Source organism: Leptonotus elevatus, chromosome 1, assembly GCF_054856555.1.
Source record: "Leptonotus elevatus isolate MCC_2025b chromosome 1, RoL_Lele_1.0, whole genome shotgun sequence".
Taxonomy (NCBI): domain Eukaryota; kingdom Metazoa; phylum Chordata; class Actinopteri; order Syngnathiformes; family Syngnathidae; genus Leptonotus; species Leptonotus elevatus.
Window position 1 is genome coordinate 55,523,000 of NC_141239.1, and position 27,617 is coordinate 55,550,616.

Here is a 27,617-nt window from a genome sequence, read left to right on the forward strand (position 1 = left end):
CCATCTTTAGCTCAGTGTCAAAAAAAAATTTAAGGAATGAAAGCTCTTCCCCCTGTGCGGGTTCAAAGACAGTGAGTGTAATCGCCACTCTGATACCCAATTAAGCTTTCAGTGACGGGAACCAAAAAATATATTTCCAAAAGTTTCACTTCAACTCGTCACCATGGCCACAATCTTTGCTCACTAGACATCAAATTCGCACATTTTGTAGCCACAAGCCTCTGCTTTCTGAAAAACTAAGTTTTATTTGGCTAAGGTGTCATTTAGTACCTTTATTTTCACTTTAAGCGAGGAGAAGTCGGACTTTGGCGCCTATCTCCTCCATGTTAATTTCGCCGTTTTTTCCCTCTTCATTTTCGATCAATCATAAGTTTTCAACCTGCTCTCATTTGGTCATTTTTCATCCGATTAAAAAACTGAGAACATGCTCGCGTTCCCCAAACCCTTGCCGTTCTAACAAGCCATTTCTGGAATCTGCATCATCTTCAACCGTTAAATCGCGAGAGGCTTTTGTTTGAGGTGAGCGTAATCCTATACAAATCAATGGAGTGTTGGTGCGTGACGTCTCCTCACAACTTAAAATCAAATGTGTGTGCGTGAATGTGCATGTTTTGTAAAGGGGCAGTGAGATACTGTTAATTATGGTAGATTCCACATTTCTTGACCGATTTCAATGGTTTGAATTTTAAACTGTTCAGCTCATTGAAATGTTACTTAAAATCAAATGTGTGTGCGTGAATGTGCATGTTTCTTAAAGGGGCAGTAACATACTGTTGATTATGGTTAACTTTTACATTTCTTGAGCGATTTCAATGGTTTAAATTTTAAACTGTTCAGCTCATTGAAATGTTGGTTAAAATCAAATGTGTGTGCGTGAATGTGCATGTTTCTTAAAGGGGCAGTAATACTTTTAGTAGATTATGGTTAACTTGCACATTTCTTGACCGATTTCAATGGTTGAAAGTTTAAACTGTTCAGCTCATTGTAAAGAGTTAGCAGGCCCATTCAAAATTTCCGCGGGAATTTTTCTAGTTATTTTTTAATCTTCCGCGTTTTTTCTGCTAAAATGCGGCCCGAACCGTAGATCGCACCGGGACAAATGAGGTATCAAACGATGCGGCTCGATCTGACTCGCTGCGCTATTATTTTTATAAGAATTCCCAGTTACCATGGCGACGCTATTCCCAAAAAACTCCCAAATAAAAGTCCCATAGGAATGAATGGGAAAAGGAAAGACAAAATCACACATCAAGCACCTTTTTCAAAGAGACGCTGCGCGCGCATACGTTAACCGATTGATATGAATTTTAGCTCATTTTGTTGGAATTTTTCCCATCTTTAGCTCAGTGTCAAAAAAAAATTTAAGGAATGAAAGCTCTTCCCCCTGTGCGGGTTCAAAGACAGTGAGTGTAATCGCCACTCTGATACCCAATTAAGCTTTCAGTGACGGGAACCAAAAAATATATTTCCAAAAGTTTCACTTCAACTCGTCACCATGGCCACAATCTTTGCTCACTAGACATCAAATTCGCACATTTTGTAGCCACAAGCCTCTGCTTTCTGAAAAACTAAGTTTTATTTGGCTAAGGTGTCATTTAGTACCTTTATTTTCACTTTAAGCGAGGAGAAGTCGGACTTTGGCGCCTATCTCCTCCATGTTAATTTCGCCGTTTTTTCCCTCTTCATTTTCGATCAATCATAAGTTTTCAACCTGCTCTCATTTGGTCATTTTTCATCCGATTAAAAAACTGAGAACATGCTCGCGTTCCCCAAACCCTTGCCGTTCTAACAAGCCATTTCTGGAATCTGCATCTTCAACCGTTAAATCGCAAGAGGCTTTTGTTTGAGGTGAGCGTAATCCTATACAAATCAATGGAGTGTTGGTGCGTGACGTCTCCTCACAACTTAAAATCAAATGTGTGTGCGTGAATGTGCATGTTTTGTAAAGGGGCAGTGAGATACTGTTAATTATGGTAGATTCCACATTTCTTGACCGATTTCAATGGTTTGAATTTTAAACTGTTCAGCTCATTGAAATGTTACTTAAAATCAAATGTGTGTGCGTGAATGTGCATGTTTCTTAAAGGGGCAGTAACATACTGTTGATTATGGTAGATTCCACATTTCTTGAGCGATTTCAATGGTTTAAATTTTAAACTGTTCAGCTCATTGAAATGTTACTTAAAATCAAATGTGTGTGCGTGAATGTGCATGTTTCTTAAAGGGGCAGTAACATACTGTTGATTATGGTTAACTTTTACATTTCTTGAGCGATTTCAATGGTTGAAATTTTAAACTGTTCAGCTCATTGAAATGTTAGTTAAAATCAAATGTATGTGCGTGAATGTGCATGTTTCTTAAAGGGCCAGTAATACTTTTAGTTGATTATAACTTCCACATTTCTTGACCGATTTCAATGGTTGAAAGTTTAAACTGTTCAGCTCATTGAAAAGAGTTAGCAGGCCCATTCAAAATTTCCGCGGGAATTTTTCTAGTTATTATATTCAATTCGTATCAACTATTATTATTAATTCAGAGACGTCTCACTTGTGGTACCACAGTCCAATAGGTTATATTAAGTCAACAACGTCGCTCATTATCCCTTCAAAAAATAAAATATTAATCATAAAATAATAATAACAAACAAACACGAATACGACGAAATGCACGGATTTACAATCTCTACAGATTCCAAAACAGAACGAGAAAACCATGTGTTTTCGACAAATAAATATATCCGGATCTCTCGATTCCTTCACAGTGGCCGCAGCTTAAACTCCTTATCTCAAAAACGCTAAAAATTGCCTCAGAAATGCACGGATTTACGATCTCTGCAGATTCCGACCGGAACGAGACCACCATGTGCTTTCCGTAATTTAATAAGACCACTGCTTCAACCTGTACTCACATATAGCTCTCATTGTTTCTTCACTCAGCTGCACATAGTCACTTCACTTAGCTGCGCGCGCGATCCAACGTGACGTCACTACCTTAAACAAAGACCTCGGTCACCACGACACAAAACCATCGTGTATAGTTCGACGTCGTAGTAAAAATCAAAATCAAGGACTCCGTGTCCCTGAGCTACCGTAATGGAAGAAAACAAACTCGTATTTTAAACACTACTAATACCTGTTCACTCAGATCTCATGTACAATTTAGCCAAAATGCAGTCGACGAAAACCAGTCGCAGAGTTCACAACAGACAGGAATTCACTACTATAAAGATAAATGTCTTCTTACCGTACAATTAATTTTGGCGCCAGAAGTCCTGTCCGTCGAACAAACCCTTTTAACCGGCACGTCGGGAGTCACCATTTTGTTAGAAAACGATCCTTTTAAGTTTTCTGCGTGTTTGTAATTTTTTTTTCAGAATCAGAGTTGAGATCTGTGAACAGTTTCCTTCGAAGGTTTTTATTATCAAAAGCTTTTGATGACACAGAGAGGGGCCAAACGCCGCCATTGTTCTTCCTCATGTGTAACGCTCCTCCCCCGTCCAAACGATAATATACTTCATTCATGCCAAAAAACCCTCCCCTTCCGCTTCCTCTGCTGTCCCTCCCTCCTCTCTGCTGCCCCCAAGCAGTCACAAGATAGAAAACAGGAGATCAGATAATCATTGATGTGTAACAGAGCCAGACGAGCTGGCTCCAAACCCCTCATCCTCCCAACCGGCTATAAAACACACTTGCTCCCCCAATTCTGTGAATAATGTGAAGGGAAACGGGAGAAAGCAAATACGACTTTGACAGCACTCAAACATACACAGGAAACCTCCCTACACATTCCTTTTTCCCAGATAAGTCAAAGGACGAATCTTCACTCATCAATCTTTACTGAGTTTACACCGCTATGACTAAATCTAAACAGTTATAATTAAATTGAAACAGATAATTGTTTTCAAACCAAGCATGAAATAGAACTTAATCAAATAGTTTAAATGAACTGTGATTTTTTCACATGATAATTTTCACGTTTTCAAATAAGTTTCATTTTTTTACATGATAATTTTCATGTTTTTACATGATAAGTTTCACATTTTTACAGAAGTTTCACTTTTTGACATGATAATTTTCACTTTTTACATAAGTTTCATGTTTTTACATGATAAGTTTCATGTTTTAACATAATATTTATCATGTTAAAACGTGATATGGCTCTTGTTTTGTTTTTTTCTTGGTGTGGCAGCAATAACGCTTCTGTAGAAGGGAATGTACCTTAAATTGTGCTTAGATGTATTTTTCATTATTAAAAAATAAATAAATAGAACTTTGCCTTAATTTATAATAATTTTATAAAACACTAGCTTTAAACAAAAACAAACCGGAAAAAACCATTCAAAATGTCCAATGTGGCCATTTGGATTTTAGGTGCAATATAATGTAAGGCAAGATACCTTCACCTTGTTATTTTATACATATACCATGTATAAAATTAATGGGCAAAATCATTATAAAATAAATTAAGACAAAGTTCTATTTATCTGATTTGATTATTTTTTCTTTCTTTTTTTAACAATCCAATCCGTGACTTTTGTGATCCGTTGCACCTCTAGTTGTTTGGGTACCAAAACTATGAGGTGGTCAACAAAAAATGAATTGCAGTCTGTCCAAGATTAGATCACTGATGGAGAAGCAACAACTTCAAACTTCCTTCAACATCTGAAGTTGCACAAATAACGTTAAGCTAATGTCAGTTGTTCACTCACCGCTCAACCAAACCCTTGCTCCACCCCTCAATAATATTTGAAAACGATGTTCAAGGGGGCGTTGCCTGGAGGACTGTTAAGCTTCCGAGGAGGGAAAGGGTTGGGCATGGTCTGCCTGTGATTGACAATAGCAGTGAAACTGCGATCTAAATAATTTCTATACTACAACAAGCTATGCTAAATAAACTAACCAAATGCTATGCTAATAAATCACTAACCTGGAAATCGATATAAAGTTGTTCGCAAACGCTACTATTCCAACTCCAACTGCTCAGGAGGCGAGCACGAGACTCAGCTGGTGGGTGGCAGAGAGACTACGTCAGTTTCACAAAAGTGACGTCGGTAGTCCATGCTCGTCCAATGAGAGGACAAACAGTTGAATTGTATTCATCCTAAAGATGTCGCCACACAGACGTTTTTTGACCCAAATTCCAGCTTTCAGCAATCATGCACTAAAATGTCTAATGACTCGAATATGTGCACAGTATTGGTTGACACCCGTTTACAGTTTATCAACAAACAAACAAAAGTTGATTTGGTGTTGAGTTACTCTTTAAATACAAAAGTACAAGCCAAAATCACCCAGCAGGTGGTGAATGGCACATATGAAGAACAGGGCTGGACGTGGCAGTGCTCGAGCACCTGACGAAGCACGGCAGTAGGGTCGCCCCTCCCTAAACGCACAACACCCAATTGTGTACAGGCCCCCATCCTTCATGTGGCGCCTTATTTTGCATGAGGGGACGGACGGTCAACATTTGACCAATCTGATGAAAGCACAGTCACGACAGTACCCCCACACCCTCAAAAGACACCACCTGGTAACCGACCAGGCTTGTGACGGAACTCCGGGTAGGATCCCGCAGGAGGGAAGTGTCGAAGATGAGATCTAGAGACCCATGAACGTTCCATAACGGGCCATAACCCACCCAGTCAAGTAAATATTTAAAACCATGGCGATGTACAGTATATCCAAAATCTTCTGGACAGCATATCAAAAAGCAGCACTTTGTGGAGGTGGTCAAATAATTAAATAAACTCAAAACATTAAATCTGAATAAAACCAAACTGATATTGTTTGGAAACCGTAAAATAAATACACAAATAATACAGAGGTTTAATAACATTCAAATTGAACGGGTTTATGAAAACAAATTTCTGGGTGTGATTCTCGATGACAAAATCTGCTGGAAACCCCATATAAAACATGTTAGGGCAAAGGTAGCACGCACTGTTGGATTGTTGGGAAAGGCCAGACACATTAAAACATTAAAAAACAATGTATATTTTGTATTGTTCATTAATATTACCATATTTGAATTACTGTGTAGAAGTTTGGGGTAATTCCTCCAAAACCACAATACAATCATTATGCACACTGCAAAAAAAGCCATAGGAATTTTTAAAAATCATGTAGAGTACCTTGAACACACCAATAAACTATTTTTAAAATTACGCACACAAAAGTTTAGGGATCTGGTAGATTTTAAAACTGGACAAATAATGTATAGGGCAAATAATAAAAGGCTGCCAGGAAACATACAAAAAATATTTATATATATATATTTTAATAAAGAGAGAGTGGGGTTATTATTTGAGAGGGGAATTGAAATTCAAACATTATGCAAGCACGGAGCTCAAAAGTATGTGCATTTCGATCTGTGGAGTGGTTTTGTGGAATGGTCTTGAGGAAAACATTAAAAGAAGTACAAGTATTTGTCAATTAAAAAAATATTTGTTGCTAATAATACTAGGAAGGAAAAATAAAACAGTGGTTGAAAATACTATTTTTGCTAAGGCATATATGAATAATGAGTTAAAATAATAAGTGAGGTAAAATCGGGATAGGACCAGATAAGCAGTTGCCTATTCCATTTCGAACAGTAAGTCTTCTTTTGTAAATGAGTAAGTCTTTTTTGTTTTCGACACAATTGTGATATTATGCTCTTTTGTTTTATTGTCATTCTAACTGTTCGAAATAAATTTGAGGGAAAAAAATATTTTGGACAGGTTGACAGTCAATGAGCGAGTGGAGTAAAGGTTTCGGAAGGACTGCTGAGGGGACTAGAGAAGACCGGCTTCAGGAGAGAGACAGGGTGGCGGCTGCGTCTTGGCCGTTCCCTGGGTCTCTTGGGGGGTGCTGCGTTGCGGGGCTTTCCCTGGTGTCTGGGGCGGCGCCGTTCCGGCGCGGTCCGTCGCTCTGGGCCCGGCGACGCGGTTCGGGGCCTGTGGGCCGCCGGGGTGCCCGGTGGTTCCCTCTCCCCTCCCCCTTCCTCCCCCTTGCTGCCTCTCCCTCCTCGCCTCTCCCCGCCCGTCCTCCGCCTCCCTGTCCCTTCTCCCTCGTCACCCTTCCTCCTCCTCTCCCCCTCTCTCTGCGGGGTTGCCGCTGCCCCCTGACCTTCTTGTCGTCTCCTTCCCCCCTTCCTTCCCCCTCCCCGGTACGCCTTCCTTCCCCTCCCCTGGGCCGGGGGCTCCATCCATGGCCCGGGTCTCGGTGCTCCGGGGGCCGGCGGGGGTGGCTGGGGTTTTATGTTGTGCCCGCCCCGCTCCGGTGGGCGTCCTGGCACCTCGGGCGGGCCCCAGTATCCGGGGGGCGAGCCCTTTCGCCCCGCCGGGCTGGTCCCATATGCCCGCCGGGGTCCCGGTGGGGTGGGTGGGGGCTTGGTGGGCGGTGGTCGCTCCTCTTAACTCACTACACTAGGTTTGCACAATACACTTTTATAGACATATAGGGCACATAACACACTTTGGGGGGGTGGGGTAGGGTGGAAACACCGTCTTCACCCTACAACTCCCCTCCAATTTTAATGCACCACACAACAGCGGGGGGGGGGGGGGCTTGTGGGGGTGCCATCGGTTGGGGACCGCGGTATAGAGCAGTGCTGCGGTCCCCTGTCCGTGTCCCCGCCCCCCCCTATCTATTTTTTTTTAATGCACCTTATACACTCAGTAACATGCTTGGGAGGCGGGTGGATCGGAGCGTGGGAATATCATTTCCCTCGGCTCCGGTTCACCTGCTCCTAATTTTAATGCACCCCACACACACACACACACACTTTTATATACACTGGGTGGGGTCACATTCATGGTTTAGGGGTAGAGTTCGCCAGTCGGCGAGCTGGCGGACTCAGTAACAGGGGTTAACTTTTCACAAAGAACGCTGGGGTGACAACCGGGGCCTTCCCCCGCTGGGCCTGGGGTTCGGGGGTGTCGGCCGTCCTCCTGTGCCCCCATCTCCCCTTCTGTCCCCGGTGTTCCGTCCCTCCACGCGGGGGGGGGGCGCGGCTGCCCTCTCCGCTCCGCTGTCCGGCCCCTCTTCGGCGCCGGTGCCTGGGTGCGGGTGGTCCCCGGGGGCTGGGGGTTGGGGAGCTGCCGGTTGGTCGGGGTGGGGTCGGGCGGCTTTGTTGGGGGGGGGGGGGTGCGGGTGGGGGGGGGGGTCTGGGGGATTGGGGACCTGTGGGCGGCTCGGGCTGGGTTGGGGTGGATGGCGGGGATGGATGGGGGGCGGGGGGGTCGTGGGGGGTGCGGGGGTTGGGAGCTGGTGGGGTGCCTGGCGGGCCTGCAGTGCCCCGTCCTGCTGCGTTGGGTCGGGGGCGCGGGCCGTGTTGGGGTGGGGGGCGCTCCTGCTCCTGGGTTTGCTCTCCGGCCGGTGGCCCTGGCGGGGCCCGGGGGTCGTCCTTTGGCGCTGCCGCGGCCTAGGGGGCCCTGAGGTGTTGCGCTTGCTCTTTCCTGGCAGGGGTCTACGGCTCCTCTCTTTGGTGGAGATTTTCATGCATGCCAGATCCACCACACCAGCATCTACCGAAACTCAGACACAATCTGCTTCCTCCTCAGGTTATTGAATCGGTGGAGGCTGGTGTCTGTGGATCTCACTCGGCTTCGTCTGTCCTTCCTTCCTTTCCTCAGTCTCTCCTTCGGTCTCTTGAAGTCTCCCTGATTTTTTATTTTTATTTTTGGATTTGTTGGAATTTAGATGTTTCTTGGGTTGGGGAAGAATTCTGGTGGGTGGCCCGGTGGGTGGTGTCTGGTCGGTGCTGGATTTCACCTTCCTTGGTTTTCTTTGGTCCCCTCGGGTCTCCTGACGGCGGTGTTCGGTTTAGGTGAACGGTATGGGATTTTTTCTAATAGGTTTTTGGTGAGCTAACAAATACACGCACACACACACATACACATACTCACCCACATACAAAAAATATATATATATATATAAAAAAATAATAAAATAAAATAAAAATAATAATAAATAAAGAGCAATGATGATGACATTTCCGAATGAACAATACTGAGCTCTTTAAAAAAATAAATAATAATAATTAAAATAAAAAAAAATAAAAAGGAGAGAGACAGGAAAAGTGGGATGGATAAAGACTGGCTGGGAGTTATAGACTATCAATTTTGAATGCTCCAATGAACTTGTGGATGAGCTTGTGGGATTCAGTCCGGAGGGGAAGGTCATGGGTGGGCAGCCAAACCATCTGCCCCAGGTCTGTGGCGGGGGTCCTATGCCTACCGGTTAGCTGACGATTGAGCTGGGCTTTGAGAGACAGGGTGGCTCTGGCATGTCTCCAGATGGCATGACAACGGTGGAGATGGGCACAGAAAGACAGAACAGCGGCCTCTTGATCCTGGGAAGGGAATAATGGGGGTTGACAGTTATTGTATAATGCATACATTAACTTAAAGTATGATAATACTTAGCCCTAACTAACTTACAATATGTCGTTTCATTTTATAGTAGATAACATATTATTAATGTTTACCTCATAATAAATACATTTTACATTGCAAACTGCTACTAATTCATTCATGATCATTTTATTATTGTGCGTAATTACAAATGACAGCTTTTTTCTTACATGTCACAATTTTCTAGAAGCAAAAAAATGTAAAAACAAGTAAAATCTTGAGTATACCCCCTTCTCCAGGGACCACTACACCACTGTTGTTCATTTTAGAACCACTGATGAAGGGAACCCGCATAATTGTTTTAGTAATTGTATAATTAACCCAGTGTGCAAAGACTTTTATGCCATACTGTAATGTTCGATGAATGGAACTGCAATAAATACCCAGACCAGAGATTATATGTGTGTGTTTATCTGTGTCTATTCTATCTCTCTTTTTTTCTTCTTATTTTTAGGTCTAAATAACGTTAGCCAAGTTATTGTATACTGCATACAGTAACTTAAAGTATTATAATACTTAGCCCTAACTAACTTACAATATGTAGTTTAATTTTATAGTAGATAACATATTATTTATGTTTACCTCATAATAAATACATTTTACATTGCAAATTGCTCCTAATTCATTCTTGATCATTTTATTATCGTGCGTAATTACAAATGACAGCTTTTTTCTTACATGTCACCATTTTCTAGAAGCAAAAAAAATTAAAAGCAAGTAAAATTGAGAGTATACCCACTTCTCTAGGGACCACTACACCACTGTTGATATACCCGGAGGCGACCATAAACAGAGACAAGCCCGTGGACAAGGACGTGAGGGAATTATTCGAATAATTATTCAAATACTGGACGCATGGAAGATGTACACTCCAAGAGCCTGGACATAACTAAGTGCTGATTCCAAGGGCTTTGCATAATAAGACTTACGTGGTTTTCATACTATAATACGGCATACGGACAAATCCAGAAAACGTCACAATCCAGATAATGAATCTGTGCATAAGAAAGATTACAAGCACATTCATTTTGAACATGGATGGTTCTCAGAAAACATGGTTGCGTTCACTTGTAGTAAACGCACTTGGATGTTGGAATTATGTGTATATTTGTTGTCTGATATTTGTTTTCAGCGGGTGTCTCAATTTTAGAAAATAATGCAAGTGTCATATTTTGAGGCAGTTGACAAATATCACAAACAAGACAGTGTTGGCATTTGTGTCACATATATTTGTGTCTCTGACTGCACTCATTTCTGTTTCAACATCTGCACCATATAAACACCCCTGGCATGGGTCAAGACTAGGATTGTGTGGATGTATGTGGACATGCGTCTTTGTTCTTATATGTGTTATCTTGTGAAGACCATATTCCGGGTTTTTACTATCATTGTGGGGACCACAGGTCCTTTGTGGGGACATTTTGGCAGATTCTCACAATTTCTCTTTTTGAGGGTCAAGACTTGGTTTTAGAGTTTGGATTTGAATTGGGTTTTGGTTGGGGTTAGGGTAAAGGTTAGGATTAGGCAATCAGTTATACTGGTTAAGGTTAGGGTAAGGGGTTAGGAAATGCATTATGTCAATGGAATGTCCCCACTAGGAATTATGTGTGAGAGTGTATGTGCGTCGACATGTCACTCACTCAGCCAATTTTCAACATACCTGCTGGGCATAGAAGAGGACACTACCAGGAAGTCATCGTCGCGCATGTGTGTGTGCGCGCGCTCGTGTCTAAGATGAAGGATAGAGGAAGGGAGGTGAAGGAGAGGTGAGAGGGAGGAGGTCAACCTGCGGTCAAATACAAATGCTTCTTCGTGCTTCCTCCCTCTCTTTGTCCTCTTTTTTCATTCTCATCTCCTCTTGTAAGTTTGCCCCGCCGCCCATCACAGCTCTCTACCCCATATTCAACCTTTGCACTATTGCACTACTTGGTTTGCTCTTGAATATATAACCTGGGTCACATTTTCAAACTCAAGAATAGAAAAAATTATACTACTGTATATTAATCTCAGTTTTTGACCTGAAAATGTTTGTTTTAAGGCCACCCATGCACAAGGTCAACCACAAGTGCAATTTAGAATGTGACCCTGGACTGAAATGGGAGAAAGAAAGTTAAGAAATTAGTGTGACCTTTTGAACCCTATTCCATCCCATATGCTTACGTCTGTGCCCATCCTTCACCAGTGCTTTGTCTTCTTCTATCCGTATTTTTCTCAGTCCGCTTCTTCCCTTTTGCAAATATTTCCATCTCGGCCTGTAACTAATAATTATTTTAATAATTGATATGAATCTGTTATTTTGTCAATTAATAAATAAGTCTGATAAACATAGATAATAATAAATAATATAATTTTCCTAAGGTACTGATTGCTATGGACTTTTGAAAGCTGAAAGGACCAAAACGTTGAACCCGTTTTTCTCAAAACTAGGGATTTCAACCTGGCAACATTAAAATTGCTGTAACTTTGTCAGTATTTAAGGTACATCCATGTAAAAAAAAAGAAAAATAAAAGACAGTAAAATAATTCAATGGGGTAGCATTGTCATTATATTAAAGTTTGTGAGCATGCAATGAAATTTGTGAATGAATGCAACGGGGGGGGGGGGGGGGGGGACCCCAAAAGAGAGTACTGTAGGTGCTGACTTCAAAAAACAAGTACGTAAAACAAAATAGTAAAATAAATTTTTCTATTCTCTGTCTCCCTCCGCTTGGAACTATAGCACAACCACAGCAACATTATTGTTTATTATCATATTGGACACTGGAGCTGTAATGGCTGATCTTTGCTGTAGTTTACAAGTTGGATCTCAGCTTCCTCAGCATTCAAATCCACTTTGCATTGATTTTGCAGTTGGGCAGAAAATGCAAAAACCCCGTCTCAACCTCCATGTCTCCAAAGTCAATCACACACACACACACACGCACACGCACACACACTTAGTGTTATGGACAAGTGTCTGTCCTTACATATACAGCACTGGCGACGGCATTCTGAAAGAATATTATTGGGTTGGCATTAAAGTATCAACACTCAATGACCTACTGAGTATGTTTGTCTCGCCACTTGCATGTCTCTGCCATCCTGTCTCTTTGCTTGTTTGTTCACTAGTGAACTAGTGATGGCAACACAAATTAATTTCAGAGCAGAGATTCTGACAAATTGGCATTTTCAGGATGCACCAAAGTTTGTTTGTTTTTTTAAGAACCTTTGTATCAACCTTTGCTTACCCAGATAATGCAATTAAGAACAGATTATCTTGCAAAGCCACAATGGCAGCAGAAAGCAATGTGGAGTGCAACAAAGTAAAACACACAATACAAATTGTACATTGATAACAAAATGTACTGTGTGTCATATAGTTACATAGTTACAGAACACATTGCATTACATCATAGCAGATAGTAAATAAATGGCTCAAAAAAGGCCAAGATCAGTTGCAGCAATCTATACCAACCAACGAGCTCCATCAGGTTAATGTGCGAAAATCTAATCTCTAATACAAGTGCTTGTTTAAAAGTTTAAAAATATCAGTGAGGTCTTCTTTTTTTAAATCATTGTGCGTATGCAAAGATGTCAACTGTGCTACACTGAAATACTACAACTAGCAACACTGCCTTGGTTTATGCAATATTGTCTCAATCTTCCGTTTTATTTCATGAGTCATTGGTTTTCCATTTCCATGTGTTGTTCCAGTATAGTTGTGTAGTACCTTTCCTCATTTGACTTCTGCAGATGAATATACTGGTTATTAATCCATCCATCATAAAGTTGTTAGCAAATTCATAGAGGCTTGGCCTCCTAGATACTGCAGTTAAGGGCAGGATGAGGAATGAGCACTTTGTGGTTATCCACCCAGAGTTTGATGTGTGGTGTCAGAGTGCCTCCAAGTGGCTGGGCGCATTGGCCCTCTTCTTTTAAAACTTACTTTACTGTCATTCTGTTTGTTTTGTTTATTTGTGTTTGTAAATGTGTTGTAATACAGTGCACCATTTCCTATATTCTTTGTAATGTAATGTGTATTTTATTGTTTTATTTTATTTAATTTTTTTGTGTGCAGAAAATGTTTACTCAAAGTCAGACAAAATAATGAAAATTCATCTCCATACAAGTTTAAGTATTATACTTACATTATAGTTATTATAATTTAGTACTAAAATTTCTACATCGTCAAAAATTGTGCCCATGATTAAGTTGTTGGCAGTTACAAAATACTACAGATTTTTTTTTTTATAATTACAATTACAAAGATAAAGAGAAAAATGGCTACATTATGGTATGATGCAGACAAACTAATTCATAATAACACATTTGATATATATAAATTATATTAGTAATCTGTAATTCTTTCAATTCAAGGGACACTATTGCCTAAAACATAACTTAAAAGTAATTAGTTATTGTGAATTTTATTGTGCAGAAGATTGCAGCGAGCCTGATTTAGATTTGGACCTTTTAAGCAAAATGTAAAATACACTTTTTGATGAACATCAGAGAGAACATTGTACGGTGGGTGTTTTCATTGTTCAGCACCTTGAGTTGAATTTTAATGTATGAAAGGTGCTATATAAATAAAGTTTGAGTTTGATCTACATCAAAGCGTTATACAAAGCCCAATACTCAATAATATGAAAACGTTTTATAAAAATGAGCATACGCATTGCTGCCGATTCTAACCTTGTTGTTGTTCTTTTAAATTTCAAATGGCTTACCTTAAGTAGAATCTTGCGTTGCATGTGGGCAAAGGTAGAATCTGGGTCGGCTATTTGGTGCTTTATAATAGTGGTAGACACTTCTCGTGACTTGGGTTGCCAACCATCCCTTAAAATACGGAATCGTTCTGTATTTAAAACTGTAAACACGCGTCCCGGATTGAGTTGTCAAGGGACGCACTTTGTCCCGACTTCCGTAATACTATGAGAGTCAAAAATAGTCCGTAAAATGTCAATGGAATTAATGAGCAACAGTGCCCTTTATGTGACAACTTACAGTAACCTTCCGATGACCTCCCCTGCTCTGTGACCAATGAGCTGACAGCACATTCATTCACGACACTGATCTATACATAAAACTGGATAGCTGGCCAAGACTTTTGAAGCCACGAGGCCGCTATATTACCACTCCCAAGAAACATTTCTCGGACGACGATCATATACATTTACAGTATCGAGATTGGAGAACATTTGAGACAGTACTTAGTAGAAAAATCATGATTCATTAGTGTTTTAAATTTGTTAAACATAAACATGTGCTAGGCGGCACGGTGGCTGACTGGTTAGCACGACCGCCTCCCAGTGCAAAGGTTGTGAGATCAAGTCCAGGCTTCGGCCTTCCTGGGTGGAGTTTGCATGTTCTCCCCGTGCTTGCGTGGGTTTTCTCCGGGTACTCCGGTTTCCTCCCACATTCCAAAAACATGCATGGCAGGTGAATTGGACACTCCAAATTGTCCATAGGTGTGATTGTGAGTATGGTTGTTCGTCTCTGTGTGCCCTGCGATTGGCTGGCAACCAGTTCAGGGTGTACCCCGCCTACTGCCCGAAGCCAGCTGGAATAGGCTCCAGCAACCCCCGCGACCCTTGTGAGGACAAGCGGTACAGAAAATGGATGGATGGATGGATGGATAAACATGAGGACCAGACATTTTCCAACTTGCCTTAAATACATATATAAATTATATGCTTGCCGATGTTTACAGGAGGAAACTTGCATAATTTTTTTATTAAAGAATTACACCGGCCAGATGCCTCTCCCAAATTTAATATTGGGGTCTACGGAACTGAACGATAAAAGAAAAAGCGGGTCATTCAAACATATGCATCCTATTCAACAAAATGCACCTACAAAAAAAAAAGAACGACAGCAGAGTGAATGCTGTATCTACAGATACCTACACCCTCGGCCGCCTGCCTGAAATTTATTTTTTGCATTGTTTTTCTAAACGATTGCATAGCATTTCAAAATGTATGTCATTTGCAACTTGTTGCACTGCTGGTGTTTGAACTAGCAACTTAAAAAAAAAAAATAGCCCCGGGATCAACACGCTTATTATGGGCCTGCTAAGCGGAGCAAGCAGCTTGCGGAGCAAGCAGGCACATATTACTATCCACCCTAGAAAAGGGTTTAATATTCTTCTTATTATGGGCCTGCTAAGCGGAGCAAGCAGGCACATATTACTATCCTAGAAAAAGTGGTTTATTTTTTTTATTTTTTATTATTCCACAGATTTTTCACCAAAAATGCAGCCCGTACCGTAGATCGCACGGACAAATGAGGTATCAAACGATGCGGCTCGATCTGACTCGCTGCGCTATTATTTTTCTAGGAATTCCCAGTTACCATGGCGACGCTATTCCCAAAAAAGTCCCAAATAAAGTCCCATAGGAATGAATGGGAAACCGAAAGAGATCAAATCCAAACAAGCACCTTTTTCCAAGACACGCTGCGCGCGCATACGTTACCCGACCGATATGAATTTTAGCTCATTTTGTTGGAATTTTTGTCATCTTTAGCTCAGTGTCAAAAAAAAAATTAAGGAATGAAAGCTCTCCCCCCTGTGCGGGTTCAAAGACAGTGAGCAAAGGGGTGAAAGTCGCCTTTTTAGAGCGTGACTAATTAAGGCTTCAGTGACGGGAACCAAAAAATCTATTTCCAAAAGTTTCACTTCAACTCGTCACCATGGCCACAATCTTTGCTCACTAGACATCAAATTCGCACATTTTGTAGCCACAAGCCTCTGCTTTCTGAAAAACTAAGTTTTATTTGGCTAAGGTGTCATTTAGTACCTTTATTTTCACTTTAAGCGAGGAGAAGTCGGACTTTGGCACCTATCTCCTCCATGTATATTCCGCCGTTTTTCCCTCTTCATTTTCGATCAAACATAAGTTTTTCAACCTGCTCTCATTTGGTCATTTTTCATCCGATTAAAAAACTGAGAACATGCTCGCGTTCCCCAAACCCTTGCCGTTCTAACGAGCCCTTTCTGGAATCTGTATTTTCAACCGTTAAGTCGTGAGAGGCTTTTGTTTGAGGTGAGCGTAATCCTATACAAAATCAATGGAATGTTGCTGCGTGACGTCTGTTGGTGCGTGAATGTGCATGTTTCTTAAAGGGGCAGTAATACTTTTAGTTGATTATAACTTCCACATTTCTTGACCGATTTCAACGGTTTAAATTTTTAACTGTTCAGCTCATTTAAATGTTGGTTAAATTAAAATGTGTGTGCGTGAATGTGCATGTTTCTTAAAGGGGCAGTAAGATACTTTTAATTGATGTTGATTTTGGTTAACTTCCACATTTCTTGACCGATTTCAATGGTTGAAATTTTAAACTGTTCAGCTCATTGAAATGTTAGTTAAAATCAAATGTGTGTGCGTGAATGTGCATGTTTCTTAAAGGGGCAGTAACATACTGTTGATTTTGGTTAACTTCCACATTTCTTGACCGATTTCAATGGTTTAAATTTTAAACTGTTCAGCTCATTGAAATGTTGGTTAAAATCAAATGTGTGTGCGTGAATGTGCATATTTCTTAAAGGGACAGTAAGATACTTTATTTGATCTTGATTATGGTTAACTTTTACATTTCTTGAGCGATTTCAATGGTTGAAATTTTAAACTGTTCAGCTCATTGAAATGTTAGTTAAAATCAAATGTGTGTGCGTGAATGTGCATGTTTCTTAAAGGGGCAGTAACATACTGTTGATTTTGGTTAACTTCCACATTTCTTGACCGATTTCAATGGTTTACATTTTAAACTGTTCAGCTCATTGAAATGTTACTTAAAATCAAATGTGTGTGCGTGAATGTGCATATTTCTTAAAGGGACAGTAAGATACTTTATTTGATCTTGATTATGGTTAACTTTTACATTTCTTGAGCGATTTCAATGGTTGAAATTTTAAACTGTTCAGCTCATTGAAATGTTAGTTATAATCAAATGTGTGTGCGTGAATGTGCATGTTTCTTAAAGGGGCAGTGAGATACTGTTGATTATGGTTAACTTTTACATTTCTTGAGCGATTTCAATGGTTAAAATTTTAAACTGTTCAGCTCATTGAAATGTTGGTTAAAATCAAATGTGTGTGCGTGAATGTGCATATTTCTTAAAGGGACAGTAAGATACTTTATTTGATCTTGATTATGGTTAACTTTTACATTTCTTGAGCGATTTCAATGGTTGAAATTTTAAACTGTTCAGCTCATTGAAATGTTAGTTAAAATCAAATGTGTGTGCGTGAATGTGCATGTTTCTTAAAGGGGCAGTAATAGTTTTAGTAGATTATGGTTAACTTTTACATTTCTTGAGCGATTTCAATGGTTTAAAATTTAAACTGTTCAGCTCATTGAAATGTTGGTTAAAATCAAATGTGTGTGCGTGAATGTGCATATTTCTTAAAGGGACAGTAAGATACTTTATTTGATCTTGATTATGGTTAACTTGCACATTTCTTGAGCGATGTCAATGGTTGAAATTTTAAACTGTTCAGCTCATTGAAAAGAGTTGCAAGAGTTAGCAGGCCCATTCAAAATTTCCGCGGGAATTTTTCTAGTTTATGTTTGCTATACATCAAATAATTTGCAGGGTGCCATGAAATAATTCTGAGCATTGTCAAAAGAACAGAAGATTAGGTATAATTTCATGTGTATGGACTCCAAACATATTTTTTTTAATATGCAAACCAAGGAATATTCAAATAATACTACAGGCAGTCCTCGAGTTACATCGTCGACTTTACAGCGCCCGTGCCTCGTCCGTAGCACCTTTTTTTTCATTAATTTCCCACAGTAATCACACCATTTTAAAGTTATTTAAAGTTGTGTTGTTGTTACCTCCAGCAACGGACGTGCATCAAGCAGATCGGCTTGCCATCAGACGCGTCAAATTTCCGTGTTGCTGTCCGTCAGCAATGAATGACTTTGCGGAAACACGAAATATTGGTTATGGCTCTTCCGGGTCGCACAAATATGTTTTTCAAAATTACTGTTCAAAGTATTTTGATGCAAATATCGACATTAACAGTAAAATCCCACTTAAGTCGAAATTTGGGTTACATCGCCAGCGTAGGAACGGAACTCGGCCGTAACTCAAGGATTCCCTGTATTCACCATTATTTATTGTTTTAGCAGAGTAAATATTAACATAAAGTCATATTGAACTACTGGTCACCAGTGCAGTCTTGGAAAAACAATTTTAAGAAGTGGAGAATGCAGTGGCAAAGAAACAGGAGCTATTGCAAATGTAAAGAAAAAAAGGTGGGGAAGAGACTGTTTGCAAGAAACAATTTGATTCAATTTTCCGCTCAATAAAATGCAACCATCAGCTCTGCATGTGCACACGCAAACACACACACCCACACACATACACACACAGAGCAGGAGAGAAAGTCTGTCTCTAGAGTGGGGTTTTAATTGAAGTAGGTTACGGCGGTCTCTTGATGAAATTGAAAAAATTAATCAGCTGTAAAATGGTGCCTTGTCTTCCTTCTGGCCTTCCTGCTATCTCTCGGTTTCCCTTGCTCTCTATCAGTTCTAATATGAGATGCCGCACAAGATCATTTGTGGCAGTCAGCTCAGTGTGTGTGGTATAGTTTGTTTACTGTGTGTTAATTACAAATGTCTGCATTTAAAATGGTGTAAATCAATGTCTACTATGACATAAAGCTTCAATTCTCAGTGTGTTTTTAAGGGAGGCATCTTTCTGTCCATGTATTTCTTCGGTGTATCATCTATTGACCTGGCTACCTTTATACACCTTCTGAAGTTCTCTGCCCTGTCATCTTTAGTGACCACCATCACAGTTGTTTCTCAGTGTTATTGTAATGTATTAACATGAAACAAAACATTGAAATATTTGTTTTGTAGATTATTTCAGCCAGTTTGCCTAACATGTCACTCCTACATGTCCACAGGTTCTCTGTGTGGTGTGAAATAAGAATACAGAGAAGGTCATTCATTTGAAATGAAGATACTACAATTACACGAGCACACTAAATAAACAAATTCATTAAAATGTCAGTTGGCTGCTGGGTGGCGGCTGCGTCTTGGCCGTTCCCTGGGTCTCTTGGGGGGTGCTGCGTTGCGGGGCTCTCCCTGGTGTCCGGGGCGGCGCCGATCCGGCGCTGATCCGGCGCGGTCCATCGCTCTGGGCCCGGCGACGCAGTTCGGGGCCTGTGGGCCGCCGGGGTGCCACGTGGTTCCCTCTCCCCTCCCCCTTCCTCCCCCTTGCTGCATCTCCCTCCTCGCCTCTCCCCGGGGGCTGTGGACCGGTGGGGTGCCTGGCGGGCCTGCAGTGCCCCGTCCTGCTGCGTTGGGATGGGGGCGCGGGCCGTGTTGGGGTGGGGGGCGCTCCTGCTCCTGGGTTTGCTCTCCGGCCGGTGGCCCTGGCGGGGCCCGGGGGTCGTCCTTTGGCGCTGCCGCGGCCTGGGGGGCCCTGAGGTGTTGCGCTTGCTCTGTCCTGGCAGGGGTCGACGGCTCCCCTCTTTGGTGGACATTTTCATGCATGCCAGATCCACCACACCAGCATCTATCGAAACTCAGACACAATCTGCTTCTTCCTCAGGTCATTGAATCGGTGGAGGCTGGTGTCTGTGGATCTCACTCTGCTTCGTTTGTCCTTCCTTCCTTTCCTCAGTCTCTCCTTTGGTCTCTTGAGGTCTCCCTGATTTTTTGGATTTGTTGGAATTTAGATGTTTCTGGGGTTGGTGAAGAACTCTGGTTGGTGGCCCGGTGGGTGGTGTCTGGTCGGTGCTGGATTTCACTTTCCTTTGTTTTCTTTGGTCCCCTCGGGTTTCCTGACGGCGGTGTTCGGTTTAGGTGAACGGTATGGGATTTTTTCTAATAGGTTTTTGGTGAGCTAATGAATACACACACGCACGCACGCGCATACACATATTCACCCACATACAAAAAAAAAAAAAAGAGCAATGATGATGACATTACCGAATGAACAATACTGAGCTCTTTAAAAAAAATGTCAGTTTATTTCCATTTTAAATTAAATCATTTACGAGGAACATGCATTTATTTAATTAGGGTTCTGATTGTGAGGAAAACCCAGGTGCTGATATAAGATCTTGTGTAAAGCAGGAGTGCAAGTCACAAGTGCATGAGGCAATCTAAGAACAAATTGCAGAACAAGGAAGGATAAGTAGTCAGACTACACACTAGAAGAGAGTTGGTCAACCAGTCAGAGACTAAGAGTCACAATTTTTACTGCGTTACTGCAAAGACTCACATCATACACGGGCACGCATAAACTGCCCTCATCCCGTCCACTCACTCATTAGCTCTCTTTTGCATGTTTTGATGAACTCCCCTTTATTGTCTGCCTTTTTAGTCTGTGTAATGTTCCAAGCAAGCTGATACGAGCACTTCATACATTTTGGGAACAACTGTGTCTACTTTTCTGCCTGACCTTTCTAAGTGAGCAACCTGTAGGCTTCTTCAAAGTTCAGTCGCCTTTGGAAATTCTTGGTTGGTATTTGCACAAAATGGACTGAAATGCTGCTGAAGAATTGAAGCCTTGTAATGCTCTAATGATGCCCAACAAGGCAGAATGGCTTGCCATTATGTGCAACAAAAGCTCTGTTAAAACATCTTCGTATTTTAGTTTGACTTCATTCCCCTCCCATTTTCTGAGCGGACTTGGTAAACCAACACGACTCAGCTGTTTCATCAAAGTGCATGCACGTGTTATTCACTATAGTTGGTACCTTGATTCATGAGTATAATCTGTTCCATTGCCACGTCCAAATGAATCCGCACACACTGCACTTACTCACTTATGTCCATGCAACAGTGTGCTCATATTTGGAAGTACTGACTTAGCACTTTACCACGAAGTAAAAAGGTTATTCCCACTGGTTTAGATTAGAAGTAGGCCGCACCTCGACATAATTTATTTTTCATTGTTGCAAAAAACAGCCCTGTCTTTGCTCTTTTTAAGGAGGAAAAGGGAGAGACAAGAAGATGAATCTTTCATTGTTGATAAATGCAATGTACTATTTATTGTCACGGTAGGGTAGTGTTTGTTGGACCCCAAAAAGAAAAGTGCAGATCCAGCCAGGGCAAAAGTCACTCAATTTTAATCAACCAACAAAAAGCGACGACGACAAAAAGGTGTACGTCGTGTGCAAAAACAAGAAAACACAAAATCACGCCGAAGGGCGGATAAAACAAAGAGGAGTGTAGTATACAAAGTAGATTAAAGAAAAACGCTACTAGTCTAATTACTAGTGGTGTCCACAACACCAAGAAATATTGCCGCTAGAAAGGTAGCAGTATCAAAACGTCAGGTATGGTGAGTAGCGTCACGGAGGAATAACCCGACACTCCTCTGTTGCTGCCAGGCTTTTATTTTGGCCTGATGACCTAATGGGCAGCAGGTGTGTTGGCAGGATCCGCCCTCCAGCTGTTTCCCCAGCAACTGCAAGGGAGAAATCAGAAACAGCTGAAAATCAAAACATAACAGTACCCCCCAACTAACGGACGCCCCCAGGCGGACCACCTGGCTGAGAAGGGTGCGACGAATGGAAGTCTCGGATCAGCAACTGGTCCAGAACCCAGGAGCGGGGGATCCACTGGTGGTCCTCGGGACCGTACCCCTCCCAGTTGACCAGATACTGCATCCCCTTGCCACGCCTTAGAGAGTCCAGGATGGCCCTAACCGTGTAAGCAGGCTGACCGTTGATGACCCGGGGAGGCGGTGGGGGCGCGGCCGGCGGACACAGGCTTGAGCAAGGACGTGTGGAAGACTGGGTGTACCTTGAGTGTGGAAGGCAAGTTGAGCCGAACTGCCACAGGGTTGATCACAGTCAATTTCAAACGGGCCGATAAACCGAGGCCCCAGCTTACTGTAGGTCCCGAGCGGAGAGCCACACCTTCTGTCCCGGTTGGTAGGACACCGCTGGGATCCGGTGCCTGTCCGCGATCCGCCTGTTGCGGGCCATTGTGTGGCACGGGGCACTCCTGGCGTCCTGCGAGCCTGGCGGAGGTGGATGTGGACCGAGGGAATGGCAACCTCGCCCTCCTGGGAAGGGAACAACGGGGGTTGATAGTCATAAGCTGTGTTGAACGGGGACAAACCTGTGGCAGAGCACACGAGGGTGTTGTGGGCGCATTCAATCCATGGAAGATGGGACGACCATGAGGAAGGATGTTGATTACACACACATCGGAGCGCAGCCTCCAAGTTCTGGTTAACTCTCTCCGTTTGCCCGTTGGATTGGGGATGATAGCCCGAAGACAGGCTAGCAGTAGCTCCCAATGATTTGCAGAATGCCTTCCACACCCGAGACACAAACTGAGGCCCCCTATCGGAGACTAGGTCGGACGGGATCCTAAATATGTCCCTTATCAGGATATCCGCTGTCTGCAAAGAGGTGGGCAATCTGGGCAGAGCAATGAAGTGCGCCATTTTTGAGAACCGGTCCACCACAGTAAGGACCACAGACTTACCGTGGAAAGGTGGTAGCCCGGTAACAAAGTGCGACCAGGGACGGGGCGGAATGGGCAGAGGACGGAGCTGACCGGCTGGCATACGGTGAGAGGGCTTGTTTCGAGCACACACTGTACAGGAGGTGACATTATTTTATGTCCTTGCGTAGCCCTGCCCACCAAAACCTCTGTGCTATTAGGGACAGAGTTCGACCAACCCCAGGATGACATGCCACCTTTGATGTATGCCCCCACTGCAGCACCTCTTGACGAAGGTGTGCGGGTACAAACAACTTATTTCCAGGGCAAGCTACAGGGGTCTGTGTGTTGCCAGTTGCTTCCACCACTTTCCGCTCTACCTCCCACTGGAGGGCCCCCAACACTCTGTTCTCCGGTACGATCATTTCGGGTGGAGACCCCTCGGCGGCTGGACCGTGCATGCGGGACAAGGCATCCGGCTTGGTATTCCGGGATAAGTAAGCGATGACGTAATCAAAACGTATCAAGAACAGGGCCCAGCGTGCTTGGCGAGGATTGAGTCTCTGAGCAGACCGGAGATTCGCCAAGTTTTTGTGGTCCGTGAAGATCTGGAAGGGTTCCGCCGCGCCCTCCAGCCAGTGCCTCCACTCCTGTAACGCCAAAATGATGGCCAGCAGCTCACGGTTGCCCACATCGTAGTTGCGCTCTGCCTGGTTGAGCCGACGAGAGAAGTAGGCGCAGGGATGCAGCTTCTGGTCAACTGGAGACCGTTGGGACAACTCCGCCCCCACTCCTGTCTCTGAAGCATCAACCTTGACAACAAATGGGAGAACCTCATTAGGGTGTGTCAAAACAATCATTTCAATTTAACAAAGGCGGCCTCGGCCTGCTGAATCCAAATAAACGGAAACTTGGTAGATGTAAGCCTTGTCAGAGGTTCCGCTTTCATACTGTAGTTGCGGATGAACCGACGGTAGAAATTAGCGAACCCCAGGAACCTCTGCAAGTGCTTTCTTGATGTAGGAGTTGGCCACTCGACCACGGCCTGGATCTTGGCCGGGTCGGCTCTCAATTGGCCCTTCTCCACAATATATCCGAGAAACTACACCGAACTGGTGTAAAATGCATACTTTTATGCCTTTACGTATAGCCGGTTTTCCAGCAGTCGCTCCAAAACCAGCCGAACGTGTTGCTGATGTTCTGCGAGGTTTCTGGAGAAAATCAAAATGTAATCAAGGTAAACAAAACAAAAGTGGTTAAGCATGTCACACAAGGCGTCATTAATAAAACACTGAAATAATGCGGGACCGTTTGAAAGGCCAAAAGGCATAGCAAAATACTCTAAATGACCAATGGGTGTTTTAAACACTGTTTTCATTCGTCGCCCTACCTTATCCTAACTAGATGGTAGGCACTGCGAAGGTCTAATTTGATAAACACCGTAGCAGAATATAATGGTGCAAATGCGGATTCCATTAGTAGCAATTGGTATTTGTTCTTAATTGTTATGTCATTTAGACCACGGAAATCAATGCAAGGACGCCCGGCAGCTTGCGACGTTGCAATATATTCCTTAAGGGATTGAAGTTCCGGCTTGGATATTTGGTACAGACGTGTACTCGGCAGCGGTGCGCCAGGAACCAATTCTATAGCGCAATCATAAGGCCGATGCGGAGCCCGGTCTTTGCTAAAAACTTCCCGCAAGTCGTGGTATTCCGCTGGCACATTTTCAAGGTTAATGGATTCCCTTGTTGCTTTAACTGGGCCATAGTGGGAGTTTACCGCTGACTGCAGGCAGTGTGAGTGACAAAACAAACTCCATCTCTCTAACCTAGGTATACCCTAGTTTATGTCAGGATTGTGCCTAGCCAGCCAAGTTAGACCCAGGACTACCGGGGCTGACTAGAAGGGCATAACGAAAAATTGTCTAGTTTCAACATGATTTCCCGAGAAACGCATGTGTAGATTCTCCGTTCTATGCGTAATCACCCCCAGAGTCCACCAAAGCCGTCATCTTTATGCTCCCCCCACCCCATGCCATCTCTCCTGACAATTGGAGTATTTTAATGTCTAAGTTGCCTTTCGTGTCACATGATCCTGCGGTCTGGGAGTATTCACATTGGTTGTTGCGTTGGGGTTGAACGGTTGTGGCTGGAGCGGGTGCAACGTCCAGATGTCTATCAGGCCGCCTTCAACATGTGGCCAATTCGTGTCCGGGCTGTCCGCAATATCGGCACGCCTGATTCCTCATCCGTTTCCTGCGCTCCGCCGCAGAGTCGTCCTCCTCCCAGCTGCATAGGCTCGATGTCATCTCCCGCAGGAGGCGCCAAAGGAGCTCCCCGCGGACGTGGTTGAAGACGGCTGAGCAGACGTGTCTGCTGCCGCAGGTCGTCGCTCCTCCTTCCGTTCCCGCTGCCGCTCACGCAATCTGTTGTCCAATCGAATGGCCAGGTTGATGAGTTCCTCCAGACCGGATGTCTCGTCCCGTGTAGCCAGCTCGTCCTTGATTCGTGGGCTGAGGCCGCGCCGGAAAATCCCACACAGCGCCGCTTCGTCATAACGGCTCTCGGCGGCCAAAACCTGGAACGAGATAGAGTATTCAGCCACTAACAAGTCGGCCTGCTTGAGGTCTAGCAAGCGGCTGCCTGCTTCCTTTCCTTTTACCGAGTGGTCGAAGACGTTTCTGAGTTCCGACAGGAAAGCAGGCACAAAATCACGCCGAAGGGCGAATAAAACAAAGAGGAGTGTAGTATACAAAGTAGATTAAAGAAAAACGCTACTAGTCTAATTACTAGTGGTGTCCACAACACCAAGAAAGATTGCCGCTAGAAAGGTAGCAGTATCAAATCGTCAGGTATGGTGAGTAGTGTCACGGAGCAATAACCCGACACTCCTCTCTGTTGCTGCCAGGCTTTTATTTTGGCCTGATGACCTAATGGGCAGCAGGTGTGTTGGCAGGATCCGCCCTCCAGCTGTTTCCCCAGCAACTGCAAGGGAGAAATCAGAAACAGCTGAAAATCAAAACATAACAGCACCCCCCCAACTAAAATCAAAACATAACATTTATCAAGGATTCCTCCATTGCACTCATGATGTTACCTGTAAATAAGTCAACAACAACAAAAAATCCTTACCAAAGTCACGGTGCTGCCGCGGATTTTTTTTTTCTTCCGAGGGGACTTGCCTTGACGGTAAATGTCCTACAGCCGTGCAGCACGACTCAGCAAAGCTTTGGCCTGTGCTCCTCGTCAATCACCACATTGTAGACTGGATTGGCTGATATTTAGTATCTTATGCAAAATCGGTGATCGACTGCAATGTCTTAACTTACCTGATTGATCAATGACATCCCTATCCCTCATGAATGGCGGTGGCCGACTGTAGAGTAAATATAGAAGGGGTTTTTAAATAGAAATATTGCTGATATAGAATAAATAGAATATTCTGATCGAATCAGTGATCGGTTACCTATTTTTTTCCTTTTCCAAACTTTCTGATCACTGATCGGTGGTCGCCGAAAAAACCTGATTGTGAAGAGCCTATCACATACAGTATACAATGAATGAGACTGACAACAGTGCACTGCGCCCAGCTATGTTCATTGTGAAAAAGGCTTCAAGAGCCCCACGAAATCTGTTAAACAGCCGCATGTGTTTAGGAAAGATGTCTGTATGCCAACTTTAGCAAAGGTTACTTCTTTACACAAGGATATTACCTACAATTCTGTACAGCAGCAACATTTAACGCAACAGGGCGCCAACGTAGTTGACAGACTACGCAAAGATGATCAAGATTCATGCCAAGTCTTTAAAAATAATATAAAAGAAAACACAAACGTTTTTTTTTATATGGTCAAAGCAAAATGAGGTGTGGTTCCACACAAACAGTAATAAAATTATTTATCATATTTTGTGCAATTCCAATTTCAACAATAAGCACCATCATAGATCTTTACAAAGACAACAATTACCGTATTGCCACGACCATGAGGCGCACCGCATTATAAGGCGCGGTTACGGGTGCTATTTCTGTGTTTAACACACACATAAGGCGCACCGCACTATTGGGCGCAGGCACGGTTAAACATACGCTATCTCAAAACATATAGTAGCATGCTATTATGCTAAAACATATGCTAGTGCTAGCGCATGTTTTTTAAAAGCCAGCGAGCGGAACAAAATTTTGGTTGTACTTTATTGAAGTAGCAATGTAAACAGTGAGTTCAGTTGTACTTGAAGTATATAACAATGTACTCACGTTGCCACCAAGTTGACTCTTTCATGCTCTCATGTCTGTCCTCAGTCAGGTCCGCCTTTCTTGTATATAAGCAATGTGTCGCGGGAAGTCTTCCCACACAGTCAGTCAGATTTTGGACCTTGGTCCACACACAAGGCGCACCTCACTATTTAGCGCACCATGGATTTTTTAGAAAATTTGAGACTTTAAAGTGTGCATTATAGTTGTGAAAATATGGTATTATCTGTATGTGTTTTTATTATACAGTCCGCAAGCAAAAAACTTAGGTCAGCAATACTCGCCGTCGCGGATCGAATTCATGTGAAACCATGCTGTTCTTTCCTGTGTTCGGAAGGAAGCACCATTTAATTTAACACAATGACGAAATCCAACAAAGCTTCAGGAAAGTTGGCATAAGTGTAGGAGATTTGAGATTTCCGAAGAGGCCCCAAGACCAGTTTAAGAAAGGCAGCTGCTAGTTTGTTGGCTAGGATGCAGCTGCCTCTGTCCAAAACAGCAATTACACAATGCACACATACACAGATGGGAAGGGGTCAGAGTTTAAGATGTAAAGTCAG

At 43.0% G+C, this 27,617-nt stretch overlaps 1 protein-coding gene across 1 annotated transcript; it reads right to left on the minus strand.

Annotated features, from left to right (window-relative positions):
* Positions 1 to 21,526: 21,526 nt before the first annotated feature.
* Positions 21,527 to 26,893, minus strand: LOC147184703 (uncharacterized). The gene is made up of 8 exons (XM_086082875.1): positions 26,272 to 26,893; positions 26,135 to 26,181; positions 24,922 to 26,070; positions 23,934 to 24,014; positions 22,846 to 23,615; positions 22,243 to 22,778; positions 21,896 to 22,152; positions 21,527 to 21,814 (listed from the first exon to the last, which is right to left on the minus strand). Exons 6-8 carry the CDS (start codon positions 22,335 to 22,337, stop codon positions 21,699 to 21,701), a joined length of 468 nt encoding a protein of 155 aa, XP_085939001.1. The 5' UTR covers positions 22,338 to 22,778; positions 22,846 to 23,615; positions 23,934 to 24,014; positions 24,922 to 26,070; positions 26,135 to 26,181; positions 26,272 to 26,893; the 3' UTR covers positions 21,527 to 21,698.
* Between the last annotated feature and the right edge of the window lie 724 nt (positions 26,894 to 27,617).

Coding starts and splice junctions, on each gene's coding strand:
- LOC147184703 (XM_086082875.1), bottom strand. CDS start 22,337: ATGGCCCGCAACAGGCGGATCGCGGACAGGCACCGGATCCCAGCGGTG. Junction 22,153..22,242: donor CTCTCCGCTCGGGACCTACA/GTAAGCTGGGGC, acceptor TCCACACTCAAG/GTACACCCAGTCTTCCACAC. Junction 21,815..21,895: donor GTCGCACCCTTCTCAGCCAG/GTGGTCCGCCTG, acceptor TCTCCCTTGCAG/TTGCTGGGGAAACAGCTGGA.